We start from the raw sequence: 24,112 nt of genomic DNA, 5'->3' as shown, positions 1-24,112 counted from the left end.
CTTGGCCGTCCAAAAGGAGGCCAGCGGTGGCGGGATTGGCTGGGTGGCCGGCGGTGGACTTTTGGGGGCCGGTGGGGGGATTTGGTAGGAAGAGAGTTTGGTTAGGTAGAGAAGAAATAAATTGGGTTTAGGAAAAGAAAATTAGGAGCTACACACCTCGAACACACCTCCAATAGAACTCACAAGAGAGTCTACAAGCGCCACTTCCTCAAGAACTCACAAAGAGATCTTGAGAATCTCGGAACTCAACAAGAGATCCTTCTTCTCTCATGAACTCACTAAGAGATCAAACAAGTAGAATAAAATTTCATTATCAATTCATCATCCCATTACCAAGAAAAGAGGAGCCTCTATATATAGCCTAAGAAACTAAAACAAGACACATATGCCCCTAAGGCTTACATAGGACGACCTCTCAACTGAGGGTAAAAACGAAAAAATTTATAATAAAAATTTAAAAATTATAAATAAATATAAGATAACGTGGTATGATGACAGTCGTTGATCTTCAGCTCCTCGGATAACCATGGACGAAGAAGTTACATGCTAGAAGTGCCGGACCTTTTAGGATAATTTCAAAGGTAATTAGTAATGCTTATGTGCTGGACCTCCTAAAGGTTTTAACTCAATCCTACATTTAATATAGAAGATCTAGTAGCCTTTGAGGGACCAGAGCTGAACCCTAATAATCACTTCAAAATGAGCCTATTGAGAACCACCAGTGAGATCCCCAGCCTCCCCCACTTCCAGATTTACCCTATTTACCTATTGCGGAAAAGGTTGAAGCTGTACTTGACGATGAAATCATTTCCATGAAGGAAGGCGGGCGCCACAGGTATTTGGGTTCGTTGGAAAGGGAAACCGGTGACTGAGGATACATGGATTTGATCGAGAGGAGTTATAGAGGGTTGGATCCAGATCTTTAGAGATGTACGAGAGCCCATAGATTTTCACTCGCGATGGGGATCGAGCTTTCTCCCACCTGGGGAGAATGATGAGGACATCGTCACCACCGGCCTCCCTCTTGGGAATTTCAAATTTGAAATTCAAATTTGTTTCCAAGAGGCATTGAAGACTTTCCTAAAATAGTTCCTTGATTTAAGGCTTTCATATTAATTGGATGTCAATTTGAATTTGAAATTCAAATTAATTCTAATTGATAGCCCCATTATTGGAAACTTTCCTTTATTTCAAAATCTGAATTTTAATTCAGATTTTATTAAATCTTTGATTAGTAATGTGGGCCCCACTCTACTTATGACAAATAATCTCCTCCTTCTCTCTATGTGTCCGGCCCCCTCATTGGGCATAATCTCTCTCTTATCTCATTAATAGCCCCCCTCATTAAGCCTCCCTAATTACCTCCCACAATTCCCTCTCATCTAATTTAATTCTCCCATTAAATTTGAATTTAAATTCAAATTCATCCCGCCAATTCCACATAATCTGAAATTTAATTTCAGATTTTCATTCTCTCTCTCCAAATTGATTTGGGATTTAATTAATCTTGCCACCTAGGCAAGTAAATGTCATTTACGTTTTACATCACAATGTCTTGAAATTTTTGATGCAGCAACAAAAACCAAACAAACCAAGCTGCTGGGGCAGGCATGGAATTGAATTTCTGACCAACAAATACAAATTAAGTCTAGCAAGATCCTCAACCAGATCGGGCCTTTAAAGAATAATTTAAAAACTCAAAGAGATTAAGTGGTCTGATCAGCAATTAGCCTATTTAGGTTTGTATTGGTCCATTTTTTCCATTGGACAATGAATATTGGTTCTAATATGCTATAGTCATGATGAACATGACAGTGGGGTTAACAATCAGAGGGCACTAAGTGACAAAGCATCCTTCATCACAGGATGGCAAGAGTAGACATGCATTTATACCAATCTAACCTATATTTCCCCGCTAAAGAAAATAGCCACCAACCATTAGGCCGATTGATGTATTACAAATATTTCTATAACTAGATTAATTATAAAATATCATGAATATCTTTTGTAAGTACATCATGAAACATCTCGAACCACTAGGCCACGATTTTAAGACTAGTTTTAATGATATTTATAATAAATTGAATCTTAAAAACTTGTTTTCGGCGACAATGACATATAGTTGTAAATTGTAAACCAAGCAATGCTAAGATAATCGATGGACAATAATATTTTATGATTATGAGATTAGGGCATCATGAAAAAAATTTATGATAGAAAAATAGTTTAGTTTTTAGTAAATCTGTTTCCTCTTTCCTAATTTCTTCTCCTTCCAGTTGACCATATTTACACATGCTATACTCATTTTTCCTCTACTTTGCCATCTCATGGCTATTTCTAGAAGCGTGATGAGAATAGAACAAGAAACATCTTAATTTCTTGTCCACTTGGTTTTGAACTTTCTACATGTTAGATTTGAAAAACCTCACATTCATTTCTTAAACATGAACCTCTTTTATATTGTACTAGAATAATCTTAGATTCAATTTCCTTACCAGATATGAGCCTCTATCGAATTATACTCCATATTGGTAGGTCTACTAGTCGACTAATTGTTCAAGTCGGATGGGAGACTTAATTCACATTAATAATGGTCTTTAATGCAGCGTTAAAATCCAAATAGGTTAAGTGATCTCATTATCAATTAGCCTATTTAGGTTTGTATTGGCCTGTTTTTGCAATTGGATAATGAAATGGCAAGCGCGCACATGACCTTTATACAAACTTACACATATTGCCAAGCTAAAGAAAAAAACCAACAAACACTAGCCCACTTCATGTCACTAGAACAAAGGGTGCATATTTAATATATATAAATAACATTTCAAACAATATTAATAAGTCAACTTTGCATAATATTTCCTCTAGGCAATATATATCATACATATAAATGATTCATGGTTATTATGGAAGGATTTTTTAAACAAACAAGAACATGTGCATGTGTGTGTCTAAATATGCATATACCACATATACATTCCAACGAGAATATGCATGTTCCTTAGTAAGTATTTGTTATGCCGGCCCCTCCGGGGCCGGCTGGACTGGTCCAACCCGGACCGGTCCACTGTTACTCCAGGCGGAGAAAACATGGGCGGGCGGAAACGTGAGGTCCACGTGGGCTCTTGGGGGGAGGTTTAGGAGGGAAATTTTGAATGTGAGGGCTGTTTTAGGAAGTTTATTATTGTCCTTTATGATTAATTTTGTATAGTTACAAGATTCGAATTATGCTTATGTTTAGACCACCGTCTACTTAGATAACATAATGGTTAAATGATGAGCAATTAAAGACTTTCTCTCATTATCGGTTCAAAGTTTGGCCAGGTTTTAAAACAGTGATTCGAAGGGACTTTGATGATGAATTCATCAATTGAATTGTTGAAATTTTGGATAAATCTTCGAATTTCTTTTCTTTTAGCTGCTTCCGAAGGTCTAAAACAGGTCAACCTTAAGCAAGAAGTCCAATGCATGAATTAGGTTTTTAAAGAAACAAAGTAAAAAAACAAATCAAGCTTTTGCTTACTTTAGACTTTGCAAACAATCAACGCATTGATTCACGTCAATGGTGTCAAACAAGGCTTGCCATGACCATTTCCATGCCCTCACTTGCCAATGGTAATATTACTTCAAGTGATAAACTAGAAAATATATTTAGCACTTCAATGATAGTTATCGAACTACTATTAGACATCCAATCTGACCATGAGAAGTTATGTTATCAAACCAAATATCCAGGGTTTCAGATTGTAAAAGAAAGACAGATAAACCCTTTCAAAGGTGGATCAAATTATAAGAATGATTTTATAGCCATAACAATAGAATTCACCCTTTAAAAGGTAGAAAACACAAGCAATGGGACTTGTTTTTTTCACCCACCTCAAAGTCCGTAGGATGGGATTTATTTATTATGGCATAAGGTTTGAACCCAAGACCTTGACAACTTCAAATGCATCTTACAAATCAGAATAACTTGCACCCTCACACAAAACAAGGGATTTGTTTATCCCCAAGGAGCATATAGAAATAGGAGAATCCTAAGCACACAGAATTGTTTATTAAATTTTTTAGTGAAAGGTACCTCGCCTCCTAGAAGAACGCAATCTGACTGCTTGCATCCATCAACAATCCCTTCAATGACCTACAAGACAAACAAATTCCTCGATCCAGTTCCATAGTTTCTAAGAAGTTGAGGATATTAATGGCATATAACAATTAAAATCTTCTCTGTTACCGTTTCAGCAAGATCAACATCAAGGTGACTTGTACCAAAATAATCAAGGAAGAATAATGGTTTAGCTCCTGAAGTAACTATGTCATTTACAGACATGGCCACCTGCAACAAACCATTAAAACTTTTAGTATTTCTAAAAGAAAACCAAAATCATACAATTTATCCAACATGCCTTACCAAATCAATCCCAATAGTGTCATGTATTCCAGTCTCAAATGCAAGTTTGAGCTTTGTTCCAACGCCATCAGTAGAAGCAACAAGGTAGGAATCCCCTGCAAAAGGAAATATGGACTTTTACCTTTTAGGAATATATAAGTCGGAGACCAAAAAGATCTAATTAATTACTCATATTTCTTTTAATTTAAAATGGGAAATTTTACATCTGCAATCAAAAGTTTTGTTAGGATACCAACCAAAACTAGTCCAATTACTTCTCCAATGGGATGCCTTCCAAATCATCTTCAGCTTAAAACAAGAACACCAACCCTATTTAACCAATAGGCTAACCAAGACTGGGCAATCAAACCACGAACTTAATTTTCCCTTCCCATCCAAAGAAGGAAGGGGAAAAAACAGACAAAATAGTATCTTAAATCTTGCCAATCGGAGAGAAGGGGACGGAGTCAAAACAGAACCAATATTCAAAGAATCATAGCTGATATCAACCATGGTGGCGTGTTTCAAAGGAAGGGACTTTGGGATGGCATAACAATAATAACTATACTGGGTGTTTAATGGGTTGTTGTGCTACTTTTGGTTATATACCAGGATAACATAATAACACAAGGGCCATTCAAATTTCCCCAATAAATATCTTCAAGTATAAAACTTCATACTCCCTAAATAACTATTTCAACAGAATCTTGGGGCAAATCAATAATAATTTTTTTTTTTTTTGCCAAAGCAAAATTTGAAATTTAGATCCAAGCGGCTCTTCCAACAGTGAGCAACTAGCCAAATCCATTGGTGGATCAAAAGGGGTGCCAAGAAGGGTTAAACAAACCAAGATTAGCTTTAGCCAACTTAAGAGTTAAGGCATGACAATCATACAAATCCATATGGATATAAACAAAGACTACAAAGGAGGAAGACAAACTTTATTAGACCTAGCCTACATGGATGTAGCTAGACCAAGTTGTACAAAAATTGTCATTCATTGCATGAAAATTATATGGGAGCATGATAAATTACATAGACAAATGAGCCAAATAACTTATTTTCTCTCTCCTCTCTTCCATGTAGCCATAATTTCTACAAAAATAATATTTTATTATACAAAAATAATATTTTATTATATTACTAAAATGTACATGAGAAAGCTAAATTATGTGGGAAATAGTAGCTAATGATATTAAGAATATTGCAAAAGAAGTGCTTGGAGTATCAAAAAGAAAATATCCTAAAAATAAAAAAAATTGGTAGTGGAATTAAAATGTGCAAGTAAAAATAAAAAATAAGAAGCTTTCTATAAAAATTGGTTTACATGTAAAAACTTGAAAAATTGGGAAAGATATAAAAATGTCTGTAAGGAGTCTAAGAAAGTAATATGTGATAGAAAGTATTTAGTTTTTAATGATTTATATAATAGATTAAATACTAAGGAGGGTAAAAGATGTATGTGCAAGTTATCCAAGCAAAAGGATAGGAGAAAGATTTAGTTTAAGTGAAGTGCATTAAGGATGAAGATCAACAAGTGCTTTTATTTGAAAAGAATATTCAACAAAGATGTATGAGGTATTTTGATAAGCTTTTCATTGACTTTAGTGACACTTAACAACCTAAATTAAAATAGAGATTTTTAATTTTATCGGCATATTAGTAAAACTGAAATTAGAGAGACTTTAAGGAAAATGAAGTATGGAAAAGCTGTTGGACCTGATAATATTCCAATAGAAGTGTGAAAATGCTTATAAGATAAAAGAATTTCTTGCCTTACAAAATTTTTCAATATTATTTTGAAGTCTAAAAAGATGTCAGATGAGTGGAGTGTGTTTATTCTTATTTTTAAGAATAAAGGTGATGCAAGAGTGTTCAAATTATAGAGGATTAATTTAATGCGGCATACTTTAAAACTTTGGGAGAGTTATTGAGCATAGGTTACGACGTGATACTAATATTTCTCAAAATCAAATTGGATTCATGATAGGTAGGTCTACTATGAAAGCTATACATTTATTGACAGGTTTAATGGAGAAGTATTGGGAGAATAAGGAAGATCTACATATAATATTTATTGATTTAGAGAAAGCTTATGATAAAGTTCTAAAAGAAGTGCTATGGAGAGTATTAGAAAAGAAAGCGATTAAAAATGCTTATACTCAAGTCATTAAGGATATGTATGCAGTTGTTATTACTTGTGTTCAAACACAAGGAGGTCAGACTAAGTATTTTCCTATTCAGTTGGATTACATTAAGGATTAGATGTAAGCCACAATCTTTTTTATTTAGTCATGGATGTTTGATAAGTGTAAATTGTGTATTATTTTTGTTATGTTAAATACGATGAAAATATATTATTTTAGTTATGTTTATATAGAAATTGTGCAAGAAAAAACTAAATTTATAAGTTTTGGGTAGTGTCGCAGCACCAATAAGGTTCATGTCGCGACGCCGTATTGATCAACACTGAATTGCTAATCTCAATGCGTCAGCACTGACCTTATCTATTTGCAAGTAGATTTGACTTATGCTAAAAAAAGGTCGAGGAAAACCTAAAAAGACTTGTTTAGGAAATATTAGAAATAAACTTTCTTTATTAGTTTTAAATGAGAATTTAAATCTTAATAGGATACAATGAAGAGAAAAGATTCATGTAGCCGACCCCACATAGTGGGATAAAGACTTGATGTTGTTGTTGTTGTTAAGAATGCTTATTCTATAAATAGTGCACAGAGTCATGTAATTCAAAAGGATGATAATGAAATTAAATATGGCATTTTTTGGCATCTTCTTTGAGGATCGATTCTTCATTTCTACTAACCATAGGATTTCTTCATGCTTACTTCATCTCTACTATCTATCCCCTTCATTAAGACATTCCTTATTACTACCTTATTTTTTAAATTATTTTATGGAAATTCAAGTGACAATTCAATTTTTCTACAAATACTCTATCTATCCCTCCAAGGTCCAACCCCTAATGGCTATCATTTACATCCATTTCAAAACAAATATCCGTGAAGTCTCTAACACTAGGCAAATCCCCATCACCATCTAGATGAAGCATAACGATGAGAAGACCAGCAAAATGCAATTAAAACTTAATGATGCCAGTGACCATAGGAAAGCACCACTTAATATAGTTGCATGTTGAAACTACTAAATCATCAAAAAACTGACAACACAAGCCATCGTTAAATTAAAGTTATAACATTGAAAAATAAGTACTTTTAATGTTTCAATCATTCTAATTCCATTTAAAGTTGACATAAATAAAGCTTTTGGCATGTTAGACATTCCATTCGAACCAAATACGTTAAATTGTCCGATATATTTGAGTTAAAAATGGCTCAGTTCAATATTTAGATGGCCATCAGGGAGAGCCAAGAAATTCATTGATTTTGTAAGCTCTAAGTAAAAATACACGAGCAATTTAGGGAACAATAAGAGGAACCCCTTATATACAAATGCATACTGGGAAAACATTGAACCTCAGGAAGCCTTTTACTCAAACAATCCAAATTCTAAAAACGAACCTGCATAGTCATATTGAATACAGAAAGAGTATAAGAAAACAACTTCTGCATGGGAGTTAAAACATTTAGTCCACCAAGTTTTGATTCCGCATTCATAAATTAAATCCTCCGGACAAGCACAATAAATTAAAGCCATGAATCAAGATTGAACGAATAAATTCATAAATCACAAGGATGAACCTTACCTTCTTCTATTACTTCAACCTAACAATCCTCGTAGTCGGCAATTTTTTTCCTCTTTTCTTGTCCGGTAATTCTCATGTACATGATTTAAAATTGTGCAATTGAGTATTTAGGCGTTTTTCTCTCGTGAGGTGAGGCACAAACCTTAAGGCGTTTTGAGACGTAAGCCTCAAAATCCAAAAATTGCGCAAAGTCAAAATGATAAATTTTTATATACTAATGACTAATCTAATAATATAAAACATAAAAGAGCACAAGATATGAAGTGTCAAGTAATAAATTGTTTGAAATTAAAGTGAAATCCAAACATCATAATAATAAGACAACATAAATATAGTTCAACTCAAATTCTATCTTTCCCAAATCCCAATATCTTGTTCATTAGCATGTAATTCAAAAAATAAATAGCAATGAAATAACAACTCAGAAGTCATCAACACTGTCACCGCTAAGGGGTCTTCATTTGAATCATCGTTATGATGAACTGCTATCTCCCCTTCCTTATCTCCTATGAAGTCCAATGTCTCCCAATCAGCTCCTTCCTTTATATGAGTTATCTTCATGTTCCCTAAATATTTTTGAACAATATCAAGATGAGTAATAACTTGAATTATGGAGGTCATGGATGTTCTCACTAGACATTTGCAAGATGATGTACCTTGGTGTATGCTTTTTGCTGATGATATTCTCCTTGTTGATAAGACTAGTGAGGGAGTTGAAGGTAAACTTGACCACTACGTGGAGTATAAGAAAACTATGTTATTTATATAACTTTTTTCTATTTGTTCTTGAGTCGTGGTGGATGCAGATGCTCTATGACTATTAAATAAATCAATATTTAAATTTTCCTCACGTAATTCAGACGGTAATATCTCCACTTCATCATATACAAACCACTTATCATCAGATGTCATATCCTCACAAATCAAAGGATCTTAGTCATCCTTTAACCCTTTTTTTTCTTCAAGTTCATGTCTTTAAGTCTCCTATTGTGCATAATGTTTACTAGTGAATTCATCCTCAATGTTCACAAATGATTTCTCCTTTTTGTATTTACTTGGTTATAGGTGCCCCAATTTCATTCACATCTAGGAGAAGAACATGTTAATCCCAAAACATTCACAGCAAAACCCTATAATTCTGGAGTGTCATCAACAAATTGAATACATCACTCAACTAAGATTTATATAAATGAGTATAGTCAGTACTCAGAGAACAACTTTAAATAAATGAGTATAATAATAAATGAAATTACCTGGATATTGTTTGAAAATAGTGTCATTTGTATGCTATAATTCAAAAAAGCCTTGTTTATTCCTAAAAGGTACTAATTGCATATCAGCATTTGATATTTTAGTTGCATCACCTATCAGTCAATCCATGCAATGATATAATCCCAATTTTATCTCAAGATTTGTAGATTTATTCTCTGCATATTAATACTGAGGGTTCAAGCAATAGTCTGCTACTTACAAGTGTCGGTGAAGTTGTAGCTCTCACGTATCATCAATAATATTCTAATTTTTTCTATAGCTTCGCTCTTCGCCCCCTAAGCTGTAGGCAATCATTTCTCTAGCTTCATTTATAGCATTATAGATGAAATCATGAAACCCATAGCAGATTTTTTCTCTGCATCCATCATCCTTAAAACTTATACTAATGATCTAGTGGTTATGATGGCGTACAAGAGACTTTGCCAAAATTTGTCATTTAAAACAATATTTTTGACCTCTTTCATTTCAAGTTTATTTGCACATGCATAACTCAACCATTGTATGGAGGTAAACATATACTCCAGAGGTTATCTAGCATCTAACATACTCTATAATAACAAGTAAACAGTGGAAAATCTTCAGAATTTCTTTTTTTTGAAAATTTTCTCATAAGAGTAAAAACTTAAAAATAGTTGTAAATGGACTTAGTTATCTTCTTTGCTTTAGTAAGCACATTCTTGTATTGAGGCAACTCCCCAAGCTTCTTAAAAATGAGATCTATGCAATGTGCAGCACATGAAGTCTGATACAAATATTTCCTCTTCTCCATAAGTTTTTTTTTCTTGCAGGCTTGTAAGCACTGACATTATCTGTTACTAATTGTATTACTAAATATTCTACAACCTCCTCAACATCACTGTCTAATAATCCAAAGATGAACACAACATCCTTGACCTGATCAGATGCTTCAATTAACCTCAAAAATACAATATCGTAAAGATTATTAATTAGCATATTTATTAAACTTTTATTCTTCATATCTAACCAATCATTTGACATAATAGTTACACATATTTGGGCTCAAGACCTCTTAATTTTTTTGATATTACTTTCTGTATTATCCAACTCCTTCAAAATCCATGTTCTCAAATCATATGAACCCTCTCCAATATGCTCCAATTGACCGAATTATGTTATAATAACCAGGCGATGTTGCAACATTAAATGAGATTGCATTTTCATAGAAGAATCTGTCTATATTCTTACATAAACTTTTTTGTGCCACCCTAGCATTCTCTGGGGCCATCCTCTGTGTAGTAGGAGGCCTATTCTCTGATGTTTGCACCATGTAATAATCCATGGGACCCCTTGCACTCCTAGAAGATATGAGATTCATTGAAGAAGATGAATCTCGACCGCTACGCTCACTACCGTAGTAGGAGCCAACATTAACTCTATCCTCAAACTATTTCTGTACAAGATGTTTTGACATAATAGACTTATTAATGTATGTTTTTATCTTCTCCCTAACTGTATCAGGCACTTTAGCGCATGGTGCAACATTCTTGTGGGACCTAGAAAGGTGCTTCATCCTAGTCACACCACTCTTCACTATTTTGTCACAGTAATTATATTTCAAATATACGTATGATTTGTCATTGCCTTCTACATCCACTTAAGTGCTATATTTTCATGATGAATCCTTCCTATGACCTGATACGGCTTTATCTCTACTTCTGACCATCATTTACCAAAACCTACAATTAAATATTAAACCTTCACATTTATCGTAAATTAAATTTAGAGCAAATGGAGTTAATGATGGATCCTTCCTAAGAAATACAAAGCTGACACTTGAACCACCTATAGATGCAAACTATAGAGGTTCACTCACTGAAAACAAAATGTTTTAGCAAGGTCTAGTATAGAAGCAACATTTAAAGAATTATACAAGGCGTATGTGAGTTGGTGTAATTAAAAAATACCCTTAAAGTGGGAAAACCTTATGGAACTCTATTGTGATAATAATCAAGCAATAAATAGTGCACACAATCTAGTGCAACATGCTGAAATGAAACAAGTTGAATATATTAAGTGAAGAAACAAATAAAAATAAAAAATGTCACTGAAAAAAATCATTCTAATCAATGGATAAACATGCATAACAAGCAACAATCTACAAAGTAAATTATGCCAAAAAGCACCCTATAAGACTTGGCTAATAGTTATGTGCAACACTTGAAGATCACTTGATAATTACTTGAATTTTAAGCATCATATATATAGACAACAATCTAGCTTAACAATTAAATAAAATTATTAAACCGATAAACTAGGCTTGAATCAACTCAAAATTCTAATTGTAATCAATCACTTCAGCTTACACTCGAATTCACGAAAATCATGTAAGCACAACAATTATTTTAAGTGAAGAAACAATGAAGGTTTTAGGCCGAACTCAAGTCGAAGTCGCAGTCAAACGCACACGCAAAAGAAGAGGAAGGCAACCGAACCCCAACAAGAGGTCATGAAGGTAGGCAAAGTCAAAGTCGAACACACATGCAAGCGAAGTCGGAGCTAACGGACGAAGTTGAACCAGCGTGCGAAGAAAATAAGAAAGATTAGGTTTAGGATTTTTTTAGAATACCTTTTAAGAGGCGAACGCATCGTCGAAATGAGGTGAGGGCGCGCCTCAGTTTAATTGAGGCGTATGCCTCATAATTCAGGTTCAAGGCGTGCGCCTTGACGCAAAAATGGCTCGATATGCACTGAAGTGTGCCTCCTGTTGCGCAATTTTAAACCATGCTCGCGTATCTATATTTTATTTTTAAAAGATAGAAATCCAACTCAAACATTTTATATAAAGCAGGCATAAGATAGTTACGAATTTTATGAAGAGTCATTCAAGAGGACAAATGGAATGCATGAATGATTTCTTTCAAGAAAGGAAAAATAGCATGAGAAGTAAGGATAGAACTCTTGTCCTCATAATTAGGAGCTAAGGTATGAACCACTAGGCCAAGACCATATTTATCTATGTGTAGTCTCGCATATATATTTGCATTCTATAGACAAAATTAATTTTAAGAACATATAAATTCAAAAACTACCATAAGTTATCAAAATTCAAAGGAAAAAAAGGCCAACCTACAAACTTCATCAATCAACAGCATAAAAACCCAATTTTTTATGCATAGCCATAAAAAAGTTCTAATGCAAACAATAGCTAAACATATAAAACAACATACAGAAACAAGTGAGAAATGTTGAAATTACATAGAATTACCCAAAGGAAATAGGCCACCGAATCCGCCAATTCCCGGTGTCATCTTAGCGATCCTCCGAACTAGCTCAGTCCCGGCATCAATGTCAACCCCTGCATCCTTATATGTAAGACCCTTCCTTCCATTGTTGCTGGTCGAGCAAGAGATTCTGCCGCCGTTCATCTTAAGAATACTGCGTGGGAGCCGAATCTCGCTCGCGGGTTTTGCATAGAACACTGGAAGCTTCGAGCATGATGGTCTTCGAGACGCCACCACACTTCCGTGGAGGCGCTCAGCTCTCGCCACCGCTGCTCCCGAGCTGGCGTTCATTGAGGAAGAAGAGGGTGAGAGGTTTTTAAGTTCAAGAAAGGGAAAGCGAATGTTTTGGGGCTTGTGAAAGAGGAGATAGAACTGCCGGATTATCTTTCAAAGGTTGTAGACGGCAGCTATTTCGCGGCGCTCCGGAAAGAGGAGGTAGAACTGCCGTCGATTATCTTTCGATGGTTGTTGACGGCTGATATTTCGCCGTGTTAAACTTAGAGTAAGTAGGCTGCAAAAAAACCTAGAGTTTGGCAAGCTACTCGCGGCGACTCGATAAAAGCTCGCTCAAACGAGTTTAAGCATTTTTTATAAATACTCAATAGCTTGAACAACTTATTCGTTTATGTTCATGAATATTATGTTTAATGTTTGTGAACAAGCTCATTAAGAAGCTTGATTAGAGGTCTATTAAGAAGCTCTATTATAATTATATTATAATTTTTAAAAATAGATATTTTTAAATTTAATAATTTAATAATTTATTTGTACTAATCCTATCTAGAATTATTTAATAATTTATTTTTACTTCCCGCATCCCCTTAAATAACGAACAATCTGCTTTATGAACAAATATAAGATGAATCATATACTCGCGGCGACTCGATAAAAGCTCCTCAAACGAGTTTAAACATTTTTTATAAGGTAAATTTACATACATATCACTTTGTAACATTCTATTTGCATATCTAATATCTAAAATTTTAATATTACATGCATACCACCCTATGTTATTTAAATATCAAATATATCACTTATATTTCTTTCCCACCACTCACATATTTCATTTCTATCACTCATATTTGATATAAAAATGAACTATGAGTGGTATGTATGTAATATTAAAGTTTCAAGTGTTAAATATGTAAATAGAGTAGTATAAAGTGGTATGTATATAAATCTCCCTTTTTATAAATACTCAATATTTAAATCGAGCTTGAACAACTTATTCATTTATGTTCATCAACACTTGTGAACAAGCTCATTAAGAAGTTTGATTAGAGGTCTATTAAGAAGCTCTATTAGAACTATATTATAGATTTAAAAAATAGATATTTTTAAATTTAATAATTTATTTTTACTAATCTTGTCTAAAATTATTTAATAATTTATTTTTACTCCCCGCACCCCCTTAAATCACAAACAACCCGCTCTATGAACAAATATAAGATGAGTAATAGATTATTTGTTAGTGAACGAACTCATTTTATAGCTCGAAAACACTAATTAGATATGTTCATAAACGATTTCGTTTGATAGTTCAAGAATATTCATTAGTTAAGTTCGTGAATAAGCTTGTTTGATAGTTTAAAAAACTTTATTATATATGTTCACGAACATGCTATATATAATTATTTCTTAGAAGGCTTGATAAGGTTTGTTTGTTAAGTTTATGTAAATCTAGAAGTGGAGTTTATTTGTAGCTCCGTAAGGCTCGTTTGTTTAAAATTAGATAAGCATAAAATGAATCGAACATGAACCAAACATTAACACCCATCAATTTTAACGAACCAAACTTGAGCACAATAAAAAAAGCTCAAATTGAACTTGAACAAGATGATAATAAATGAACTCAAATATGAACACACGCATACTTAACTCGGCTCAATTCATTTGCAGCCCTAGAAGCAAGTTGTAAAAAACTGATTGGAGATAGAAGAAGGGAAAAAAAGATGGGTTCAAGGCTAAATGATTGGATTAGGTTTAATCGGATCAAATTGGAAAACGTGATAAAGCTTATGGTTATACCTTATATCTTAGTAAATTATGGGAACTTAACGATATGGTTTTTGAGACTAGTTTGATTGAGTTGAGCTAAGTTGGAATTGAATATAGTTTGTTTAATCAACGAGCTGGCCTTCTCATTCACATAAAGCTTGATTAGTGTTTAGTGAATGTCCATTGTCTTGATAAGTTCCCGCATTCTTATTATAGGGCGAACAACTCCAGTTACTCTGATCATTCTCCCATTATTTTACTAAACCCCGTAGATGAGAATTCTAGGCACAGATTCATGTTTAAAGCTTATTGGATGCAATTCCATCCATTTTGGTCGATTCTTATCAATGTTTTGAATGTTAAAATATGGGGCAATCCAATTTCAATTTTGTATCAATATCTGCTGGCACTTAAAGATGATGTCAAGCTTGAGAAGTAGTCTCCTTCTTCCTTCTTAGAGAGTTCTTTGAATAATTTGAAAAACCAGCAATTAGAATTATTATCTCTGCTTGATAAGGATCCCTTAAATCAATCTCTTAATGCCACTTTAGTTGAGTGTAATGATAAGTTGGTCTTTTGTGCTGCTTCATGGTCCTCTTGGATAAGGCAGACCATGGAAAAATCCAATTAGTTATCCCAGGGTGAGGATAATTTGAAGTTTCTTTATGCAAAAATCAAGATATTGGGTAATTACAATAAGATTAAAGAGATATCTACTAAAGACCGTTCTTTTTCTTCTTCCCCTGAAATTTCTAATACTCTTATTAAATATTTCTCCTCTCTTTTATAACTCTGTTCATCACTACAATTCTGATATCACATCCATTGATCTAGGTCCTACTTTGAATCCCAACAAGGCTAACTTGTTGATATACCCTATTATTGATGAGGACACTAAAGAAATTGCTTTTTTCCTCACCAGCCTCTTCTACCCCTGGACCAAACATGCACTCTTTTAAATTTTATAGAAAAACTTGGATCCTTATTAGGGGACAAGTGTGCAAGGCTATCAAATACTTCTCCCGAAATGCTTATCTACCTAAAATAGTTAAGGCTACTGCCATTACCTTAATTCCAAAACTCAATCATGCCATTAATGTTATGGATTACAGACCAATGGGTGGCGCGGTCAAAAGGCATTTTGTGCTAAATTGGATTTCTAAACAGCATTTGATTCAATATCTAGGGAGTTCATATTAGGGAGACTTTAACTTAAGGGTATACCTTTGCAATTTATTTCTTGGATTAGATCTTGTATTTCAAATGTGGATTTCTCTATTTTGCTTAGTGGTAGGATGAATGGTTATTTCTCCTCTTCCTCCAGCCTGAGACAGGAATGCCCCTTATCTCCAAGTCTTTTTTTACTTTGGCATAAATGATCTTTCTTCTTTACTATAGTCTGCTTCCTCGCCAAATATTTTTGTGGCATCACTATTAAGAGCCTTAATTTTACTCATCTGCTTTATGCTAATGATCTATTGATGTTTACAAAAGAAACTTTATATAATGTATTTGCACTTAATTGCATTATATATGCCTTCACCTCCTACTATGGCCTCTAAATTAACTACTCCAAAAGTTCTATTATCCACTCTATTTATACTCCTCAAGTGATTAACATTTGTAATTTGTTACATATTCCTTTACCTGGTGAGTTCTTCATCTATTTGGCTCTTCCTATCTCTCCTAAAAGGCTCCATATCTCCCATTTCAATTTATAAACTAACAAAATTGCATTTTTACTCTCGGGGTGGAAGGCATGTTTGCTCTATTTTATAGGTAGGTTGCAATTTTAAAGTTTACTATTTTGAATTATATATCTTATTGGATTATAGGATCTATAATTCTAAAAACTTGTATTAGGCTTATTGAAAAAAGGTCGGCAAAATTTCTTTTACATGGTGATTCTACCTGTAAGAAAATGCATTTTGATTCTAAACGGCATTTGATTCAATATATAGGGAGTTCATATTAGGGAGACTTTAACTTAAGGGTATACCTTTGCAATTTATTTCTTGGATTAGATCTTGTATTTCAAATGTGGATTTCTCTATTTTGCTTAGTGGTAGGATGAATGGTTATTTCTCCTCTTCCTCCAGCCTGAGACAGGAATGCCCCTTATCTCCAAGTCTTTTTTTACTTTGGCATAAATGATCTTTCTTCTTTACTATAGTCTGCTTCCTCGCCAAATATTTTTGTGGCATCACTATTAAGAGCCTTAATTTTACTCATCTGCTTTATGCTAATGATCTATTGATGTTTACAAAAGAAACTTTATATAATGTATTTGCACTTAATTGCATTATATATGCCTTCACCTCCTACTATGGCCTCTAAATTAACTACTCCAAAAGTTCTATTATCCACTCTATTTATACTCCTCAAGTGATTAACATTTGTAATTTGTTACATATTCCTTTACCTGGTGAGTTCTTCATCTATTTGGCTCTTCCTATCTCTCCTAAAAGGCTCCATATCTCCCATTTCAATTTATGAACTAACAAAATTGCCTTTTTACTCTCGGGGTGGAAGGCATGTTTGCTCTATTTTGCATGTAGGTTGCAATTTTAAAGATTACTATTTTGAATTATATATCTTATTGGATTATAGGATCTATAATTCTAAAAACTTGTATTAGGCTTATTGAAAAAAGGTCGGCAAAATTTCTTTTACATGGTGATTCTACCTGTAAGAAAATGCATTTTGATTCTAAACGGCATTTGATTCAATATATAGGGAGTTCATATTAGGGAGACTTTAACTTAAGGGTATACCTTTGCAATTTATTTCTTGGATTAGATCTTGTATTTCAAATGTGGATTTCTCTATTTTGCTTAATGGTAGGATGAATGGTTATTTCTCCTCTTCCTCCAGCCTGAGACAGGAATGCCCCTTATCTCCAAGTCTTTTTTACTTTGGCATAAATGATCTTTCTTCTTTACTATAGTCTGCTTCCTCGCCAAATATTTTTGTGGCATCACTATTAAGAGCCTTAATTTTACTCATCTGCTTTATGCTAATGATCTATTGATGTTTACAAAAGAAACTTTATATAATGTATTTGCACTTAATTGCATTATATATGCCTTCACCTCCTACTATGGCCTCTAAATTAACTACTCCAAAAGTTCTATTATCCACTCTATTTATACTCCTCAAGTGATTAACATTTGTAATTTGTTACATATTCCTTTACCTGGTGAGTTCTTCATCTATTTGGCTCTTCCTATCTCTCCTAAAAGGCTCCATATCTCCCATTTCAATTTATAAACTAACAAAATTGCATTTTTACTCTCGGGGTGGAAGGCATGTTTGCTCTATTTTATAGGTAGGTTGCAATTTTAAAGTTTACTATTTTGAATTATATATCTTATTGGATTATAGGATCTATAATTCTAAAAACTTGTATTAGGCTTATTGAAAAAAGGTCGGCAAAATTTCTTTTACATGGTGATTCTACCTGTAAGAAAATGCATTTTGATTCTAAACGGCATTTGATTCAATATATAGGGAGTTCATATTAGGGAGACTTTAACTTAAGGGTATACCTTTGCAATTTATTTCTTGGATTAGATCTTGTATTTCAAATGTGGATTTCTCTATTTTGCTTAATGGTAGGATGAATGGTTATTTCTCCTCTTCCTCCAGCCTGAGACAGGAATGCCCCTTATCTCCAAGTCTTTTTTACTTTGGCATAAATGATCTTTCTTCTTTACTGTAGCCCGCTTCCTCGCCCACTATTTTTGTGGCATCACTATTAAGAGCCTCAACTTTACTCATCTGCTTTATGCTAATGATCTATTGATTTTTACAAAAGCAACTTTATATAATGTATTTGCACTTAATTGCATTATATATGCCTTCACCTCCTACTATGGCCTCTAAATTAACTACTCCAAAAGTTCTATTATCCACTCTATTTATACTCCTCAAGTGATTAACATTTGTAATTTGTTACATATTCCTTTACCTGGTGAGTTCTTCATCTATTTGGCTCTTCCTATCTCTCCTAAAAGGCTCCATATCTCCCATTTCAATTTATAAACTAACAAAATTGCATTTTTACTCTCGGGGTGGAAGGCATGTTTGCTCTATTTTGCATGTAGGTTGCAATTTTAAAGATTACTATTTTGAATTATATATCTTATTGGATTATAGGATCTATAATTCTAAAAACTTGTATTAGGCTTATTGAAAAAAGGTCGGCAAAATTTCTTTTACATGGTGATTCTACCTGTAAGAAAATGCATTTTGATTCTAAACGGCATTTGATTCAATATATAGGGAGTTCATATTAGGGAGACTTTAACTTAAGGGTATACCTTTGCAATTTATTTCTTGGATTAGATCTTGTATTTCAAATGTGGATTTCTCTATTTTGCTTAATGGTAGGATGAATGGTTATTTCTCCTCTTCCTCCAGCCTGAGACAGGAATGCCCCTTATCTCCAAGTCTTTTTTACTTTGGCATAAATGATCTTTCTTCTTTACTATAGTCTGCTTCCTCGCCAAATATTTTTGTGGCATCACTATTAAGAGCCTTAATTTTACTCATCTGCTTTATGCTAATGATCTATTGATGTTTACAAAAGAAACTTTATATAATGTATTTGCACTTAATTGCATTATATATGCCTTCACCTCCTACTATGGCCTCTAAATTAACTACTCCAAAAGTTCTATTATCCACTCTATTTATACTCCTCAAGTGATTAACATTTGTAATTTGTTACATATTCCTTTACCTGGTGAGTTCTTCATCTATTTGGCTCTTCCTATCTCTCCTAAAAGGCTCCATATCTCCCATTTCAATTTATAAACTAACAAAATTGCATTTTTACTCTCGGGGTGGAAGGCATGTTTGCTCTATTTTATAGGTAGGTTGCAATTTTAAAGTTTACTATTTTGAATTATATATCTTATTGGATTATAGGATCTATAATTCTAAAAACTTGTATTAGGCTTATTGAAAAAAGGTCGGCAAAATTTCTTTTACATGGTGATTCTACCTGTAAGAAAATGCATTTTGATTCTAAACGGCATTTGATTCAATATATAGGGAGTTCATATTAGGGAGACTTTAACTAATCGGACAATTTTTCAAAATCGAGACTAGTTCACTGATTGACCAGTTGAACTAGCTATTAAAATTAGTTCTCGCTGGTTTGATGTTGGACCAATTTTTCATGAGGCCAAATGAACGGTTCAGGACTTTGTTGGTCGAGCTGATTGGTCCGATCCGATTTTTCAAACCATGCTTAGGAGAGTATAATGAATAAATAGCTCTCTGGCACTCAATATTTCATTTGTTAAGGGTTAAATAATGTTCCATTACACAATAAAAAAATGACATGTAATTGATATAGCTTTATATTTTTTTTAAGTGTTTCTTATTTGAAAATATGTCAATTATTATTAATTTTATTTTTTTATAAACTTTAAATATAAAAATCATTAAATTGTTGATGTCATTCAATTTTGAGAAATATTAAAGAACTTATCATACGAAGACGATAAAATTTTGTAATTTAGATAGCTTTTTTTTAAGTGTATTATATTTGAAAATACATTATTTGCTATTATTTTTATATAAGCTCTAAATGCAAAAATTATTAAATTGATGTCATCATTCAATTATGAGACAAAATAATTAAAGAACTTATACCCAGATGATATAAAGTTATATTTTAATATCTATGTCGGATTCAAATTTGTCTGTGAATGACACCCAACATTACTAGTTGATGAACTATATGAGGAATGCCCTAGAACCTGCATGAGAATAGAAAGAAAATAGCTAACTAGAAAAATTTTCAATAGAAATACTCAAGTTGCTCAAAAACTTAGTTAGTCAAAAGATTTAAAATGTTTATTTTCACTCTTTATTTATAGGAATCTAAGGGTTACAGAAAACTAAATATCATAAAAGAAATACTGCTCCTACTTTTATTATCAAGAGGCTTAGTATTTACTTATTTGTTGCTTCAACCTACCCATTATTTTATGGGTTGTGGTCCTTGTGGATTGAGGTGAACTTGAGGAAACTTCCCTATGATTGGTATAAGTCCTTTAATCTCTTGTCAACAAATTCAAGCCCATTTCCTATGATGATGGTGAGAGGCACATTATATCTACATATTATAATAGTCCATACAAATTTTTTGAAGATAGTGGAGGTCATCTTAACAAGTGCTTTAGCTTTAATCCACCTGGTGAAATAGTACAACATGAATAATATGAATCTTCTCTACACATTGAAAGTTGGGAATATTCCTAGTAAATCCATTCCTCACATTATAAATGGTTGTGGGCTACTGATGGGATATTGCTTGTGAGAGGGTTACAATTACATGGGAGTAAACTTCTAACATTGAGGGCACCTCCTTGTGAATTCCTCTGTATCCTTCCTTAGAGTGAGCCAAAAATGCACTTTAGGTTTAGCAAAGTTGTCAATCTTCAAAATAATTCTATTCCAATTATTAAGTAGTTGGTTGCTCTTATTTTAAATCTCATTTTGTCACCTACTTAAATACTTATCATTCGTATCTTTGAATATACCAAAATGGGATATATCTATCTAAGTTGTTTGGTTGATAGTCTCTATTAGCATGATTTCTTCCTACTTAATTATGGGCCCTATGATCCTCATTAGTTGTTACCCATTAGGTATTTATTGTTCAGAGAGAAGGTCGGCAAGTTGGTTTTGCTTCTTGCGAATTTGAGTTATTATAAAATACTATAACTTGCTACTTTCTGCCATCACTTTGAAGATAAACTTTTGTAGAATTTTATCCCTCACTTTGTACTCATTATTTGTTTAATTTAACATCAATTTTGAATTTGAGTGTATAATTAGTTGAGTTTCCCCTATTCTTGTAATGAGTAGGGTGTTACCTCAATATCAGTGTTAGGGTTGAGTCGACCAAGCAAGGTGAGTTTTGAAATCAAAAGAATGTGATGTCATGTATAACTCATCTGAAGCATGTCTAACAAAAACATAAATTTTCAAAATGGCCTATATTTGCAAAATAAAAACAATCAACATGTTTGAAGCAACACAAATAGCTAAGATTGACACCCATACTGATTGGGGTCATCAATCGACAAAAATTTAAATTGTGTGCATAATTTGAGGTGATGAGGTGCATGAAAGATAACGATGATGTGGCGACCAAGTCTAAGCACAATTTGTAAAAAAAAAAAATATATCATATAATTAATAATAATAATAATAAAGAGAGAGGAATAAACAAGAGAAAAAAATTCCTAAAATATCCATCATCCCACTTAAGCCCACTCACATAACTTCCTCACACTCACTCCAACTGAACCCTCATCCCTTTCACACACACTCACAGTCTTCTTCCTCAAACCCACCCAAAATCCTAACCCTAAAATTCTGATTTCTCTCTCTACATTCCTCAAATCCCACAACCCCCTTCATAAAAAACATTCCTCTACACATCCTCCATTAAAAGGCCCCATCCCATTCCACTATTTTTCTCTAGACATAGAGAGAGAAATTCCATGAAAATTCTTTTCAAATACTTCCTCCGTCACTCTTTACACCACCCTCTCACCTTAAAATCTTTATCTTCCTTCTTAGAGAGAAAAATAATTTCTCTCTCTCTTTATCTCTCTAAAATTTGAGAGAGAGAGGGGAAGATTTTCTCTCACTAACACCACTCCCCACACCAATACAACCCTCTTACACATCCTCCACCAAAAAGCCCATTCATACTTCACTTTTTCTCTCTAGGTCTAGAGAGAAAATTTTCTCTCCAAAAAGTGAAATTTCATAAAAGCTTTTCCTAAACACGGAGAGGCCGGGTAGCAATCAATGGAATTTTTGGAACCCAAAAAGAATATATACAAATTTTCCAGAAATCAAATAGTATATTGTCCAAAACGGGTGACGAGTTATATGATAACCCTCCGTAATATTCATATTTCCAAATTGTTTTATTTTATCTTTTCTTGAGGATTTTTAAAATCTACAATTCAAGACCCGCATTGATACTAATTGAACTGCACACGGCACACCAAGAGGGGGGTGAATTGAGATTTTTAAAATTTTCTTTAATACAAAAACTCTTTTTGATATTTTCAAAGAAATTAAATCACCTAATACGGAAGCTAATAAATGTAATAACAATCACAATGATGATATTAATTCAATATAATTAATCTACTACCAAACACAACATTCTCAACATGAATTTTTCAAAAAAAAATTAATTCATAAAAAATTAAAATGCTAAAATAAAAGTGTGTAAAAGAAAAATAGAATGAGTACATCATAATTTTATAGTGGTTCGAGTATTGTACTAAAAACTATAGTCTCTCTTCTTTAACCCCCGCAGTTAGGTGGAGAAGCCCTTACAATATTTTCACCAACCTGATGCAGCAGAGAATCATGCTCGTTTTTCACCCTCCTAATGAAGGCAGAGAACATCGACTCATTTTTCACCCTCCTAGTAAAGGCAGAAAACTTAGCACTCCTTTTTCATCCTCCTGGAAAAAGTAGAGAATCTTGAAAATCTTTGGCCTTAAAGTTCTTCCTATAGCTGCCCAATAAACCAAGCAAGACACTTGGAGGAAACAAGGTAAAAGCTTGCTCTGAGCAATTGTGTAGAATCTCTTCACACTCCTCCCTCACGTACAACCACTCACTTCTCCTTCCCAAAACTTTTAATAATCTCTCTCAAAACTCTCTATTCAAAAAATACAATAGCTAAAAACTCTCAAAGAGTCTCTTAAGATAGTATTTAAACAAGCTTAAAAAAAAAAAACCTAATTTTTCAATTTGGATGACATTGTTCGTGCAGTAGATAAAGGATCGTACAAGATAATTAGTTTAAAATATTGGGTTTTTTTTTCAGTAAAATGGAAGAGTTGTGGGATGAAATGTTTAATTTCTATGTACTTGTTATACGGTATGATTAGTTCAATTTCATTCAATTCATACAGGACAATCACCGAGACAATTAGATATCACTCTATCAAACGTCTAGTACGAATTACATCATACTATACATTTATTTCAAAGGTCAATCTTTCGTCTAGTAAGATTGACATCATATTGTATGATTAGTTAAGCATTAATATTTCGTCCAATATGATATCCAAGATGATTGAATTTCATCTCGATCAATCGTCTTGTATGATTTACCATATTTATTGAAACTTGATTTAATTAACTAATCATGGAGATTAATTTAAATAAATTTTCAAATATCATATAGTACGATATGGATCATATAGTACGATCAGTTAAAAGAAACTAAATTTTAAAAACTTTTTTAAACCATTTGGCGGTAAGGATTTCTGTAATAATCATATTGTACAATGTGATCTGGATCATATAGCATGATTAGTTTAAATTTATTAATTAAAAAATAGCCAATTTAAATCGATTTAAAATCAATTGATCGTACAATACAATTAGGATCGTATAGCATGATTAGTTCAAAAAAATTTAAAATTTAGT

The 24,112-nt window shown here is 33.1% G+C and overlaps 1 protein-coding gene across 1 annotated transcript in view; it reads right to left on the bottom strand.

Moving 5' to 3' along the window:
• LOC110097203 (phosphoribosylformylglycinamidine cyclo-ligase, chloroplastic/mitochondrial) overlaps positions 1-13,183 on the bottom strand; it is a 17,068-nt gene extending 3,885 nt beyond the window's left edge. The window contains exons 1-4 of the mRNA XM_020823464.2: positions 12,610-13,183; positions 4,409-4,503; positions 4,232-4,333; positions 4,079-4,138 (exon numbers count right to left, since the gene is read on the bottom strand). Coding sequence (XP_020679123.2) covers positions 4,079-4,138; positions 4,232-4,333; positions 4,409-4,503; positions 12,610-12,916 — 564 coding nt within the window. The 5' untranslated portion in view covers positions 12,917-13,183. The remainder of the gene's footprint in view (positions 1-4,078; positions 4,139-4,231; positions 4,334-4,408; positions 4,504-12,609) is intronic.
• Positions 13,184-24,112: the final 10,929 nt, after the last annotated feature.

This window comes from Dendrobium catenatum, unplaced genomic scaffold (assembly GCF_001605985.2).
Source record: "Dendrobium catenatum unplaced genomic scaffold, ASM160598v2 fragScaff_scaffold_853, whole genome shotgun sequence".
Classification (NCBI taxonomy): domain Eukaryota; kingdom Viridiplantae; phylum Streptophyta; class Magnoliopsida; order Asparagales; family Orchidaceae; genus Dendrobium; species Dendrobium catenatum.
Note: the sequence above shows the minus strand (reverse complement) of the source record. Positions and strands in the feature narration are given on the sequence as shown.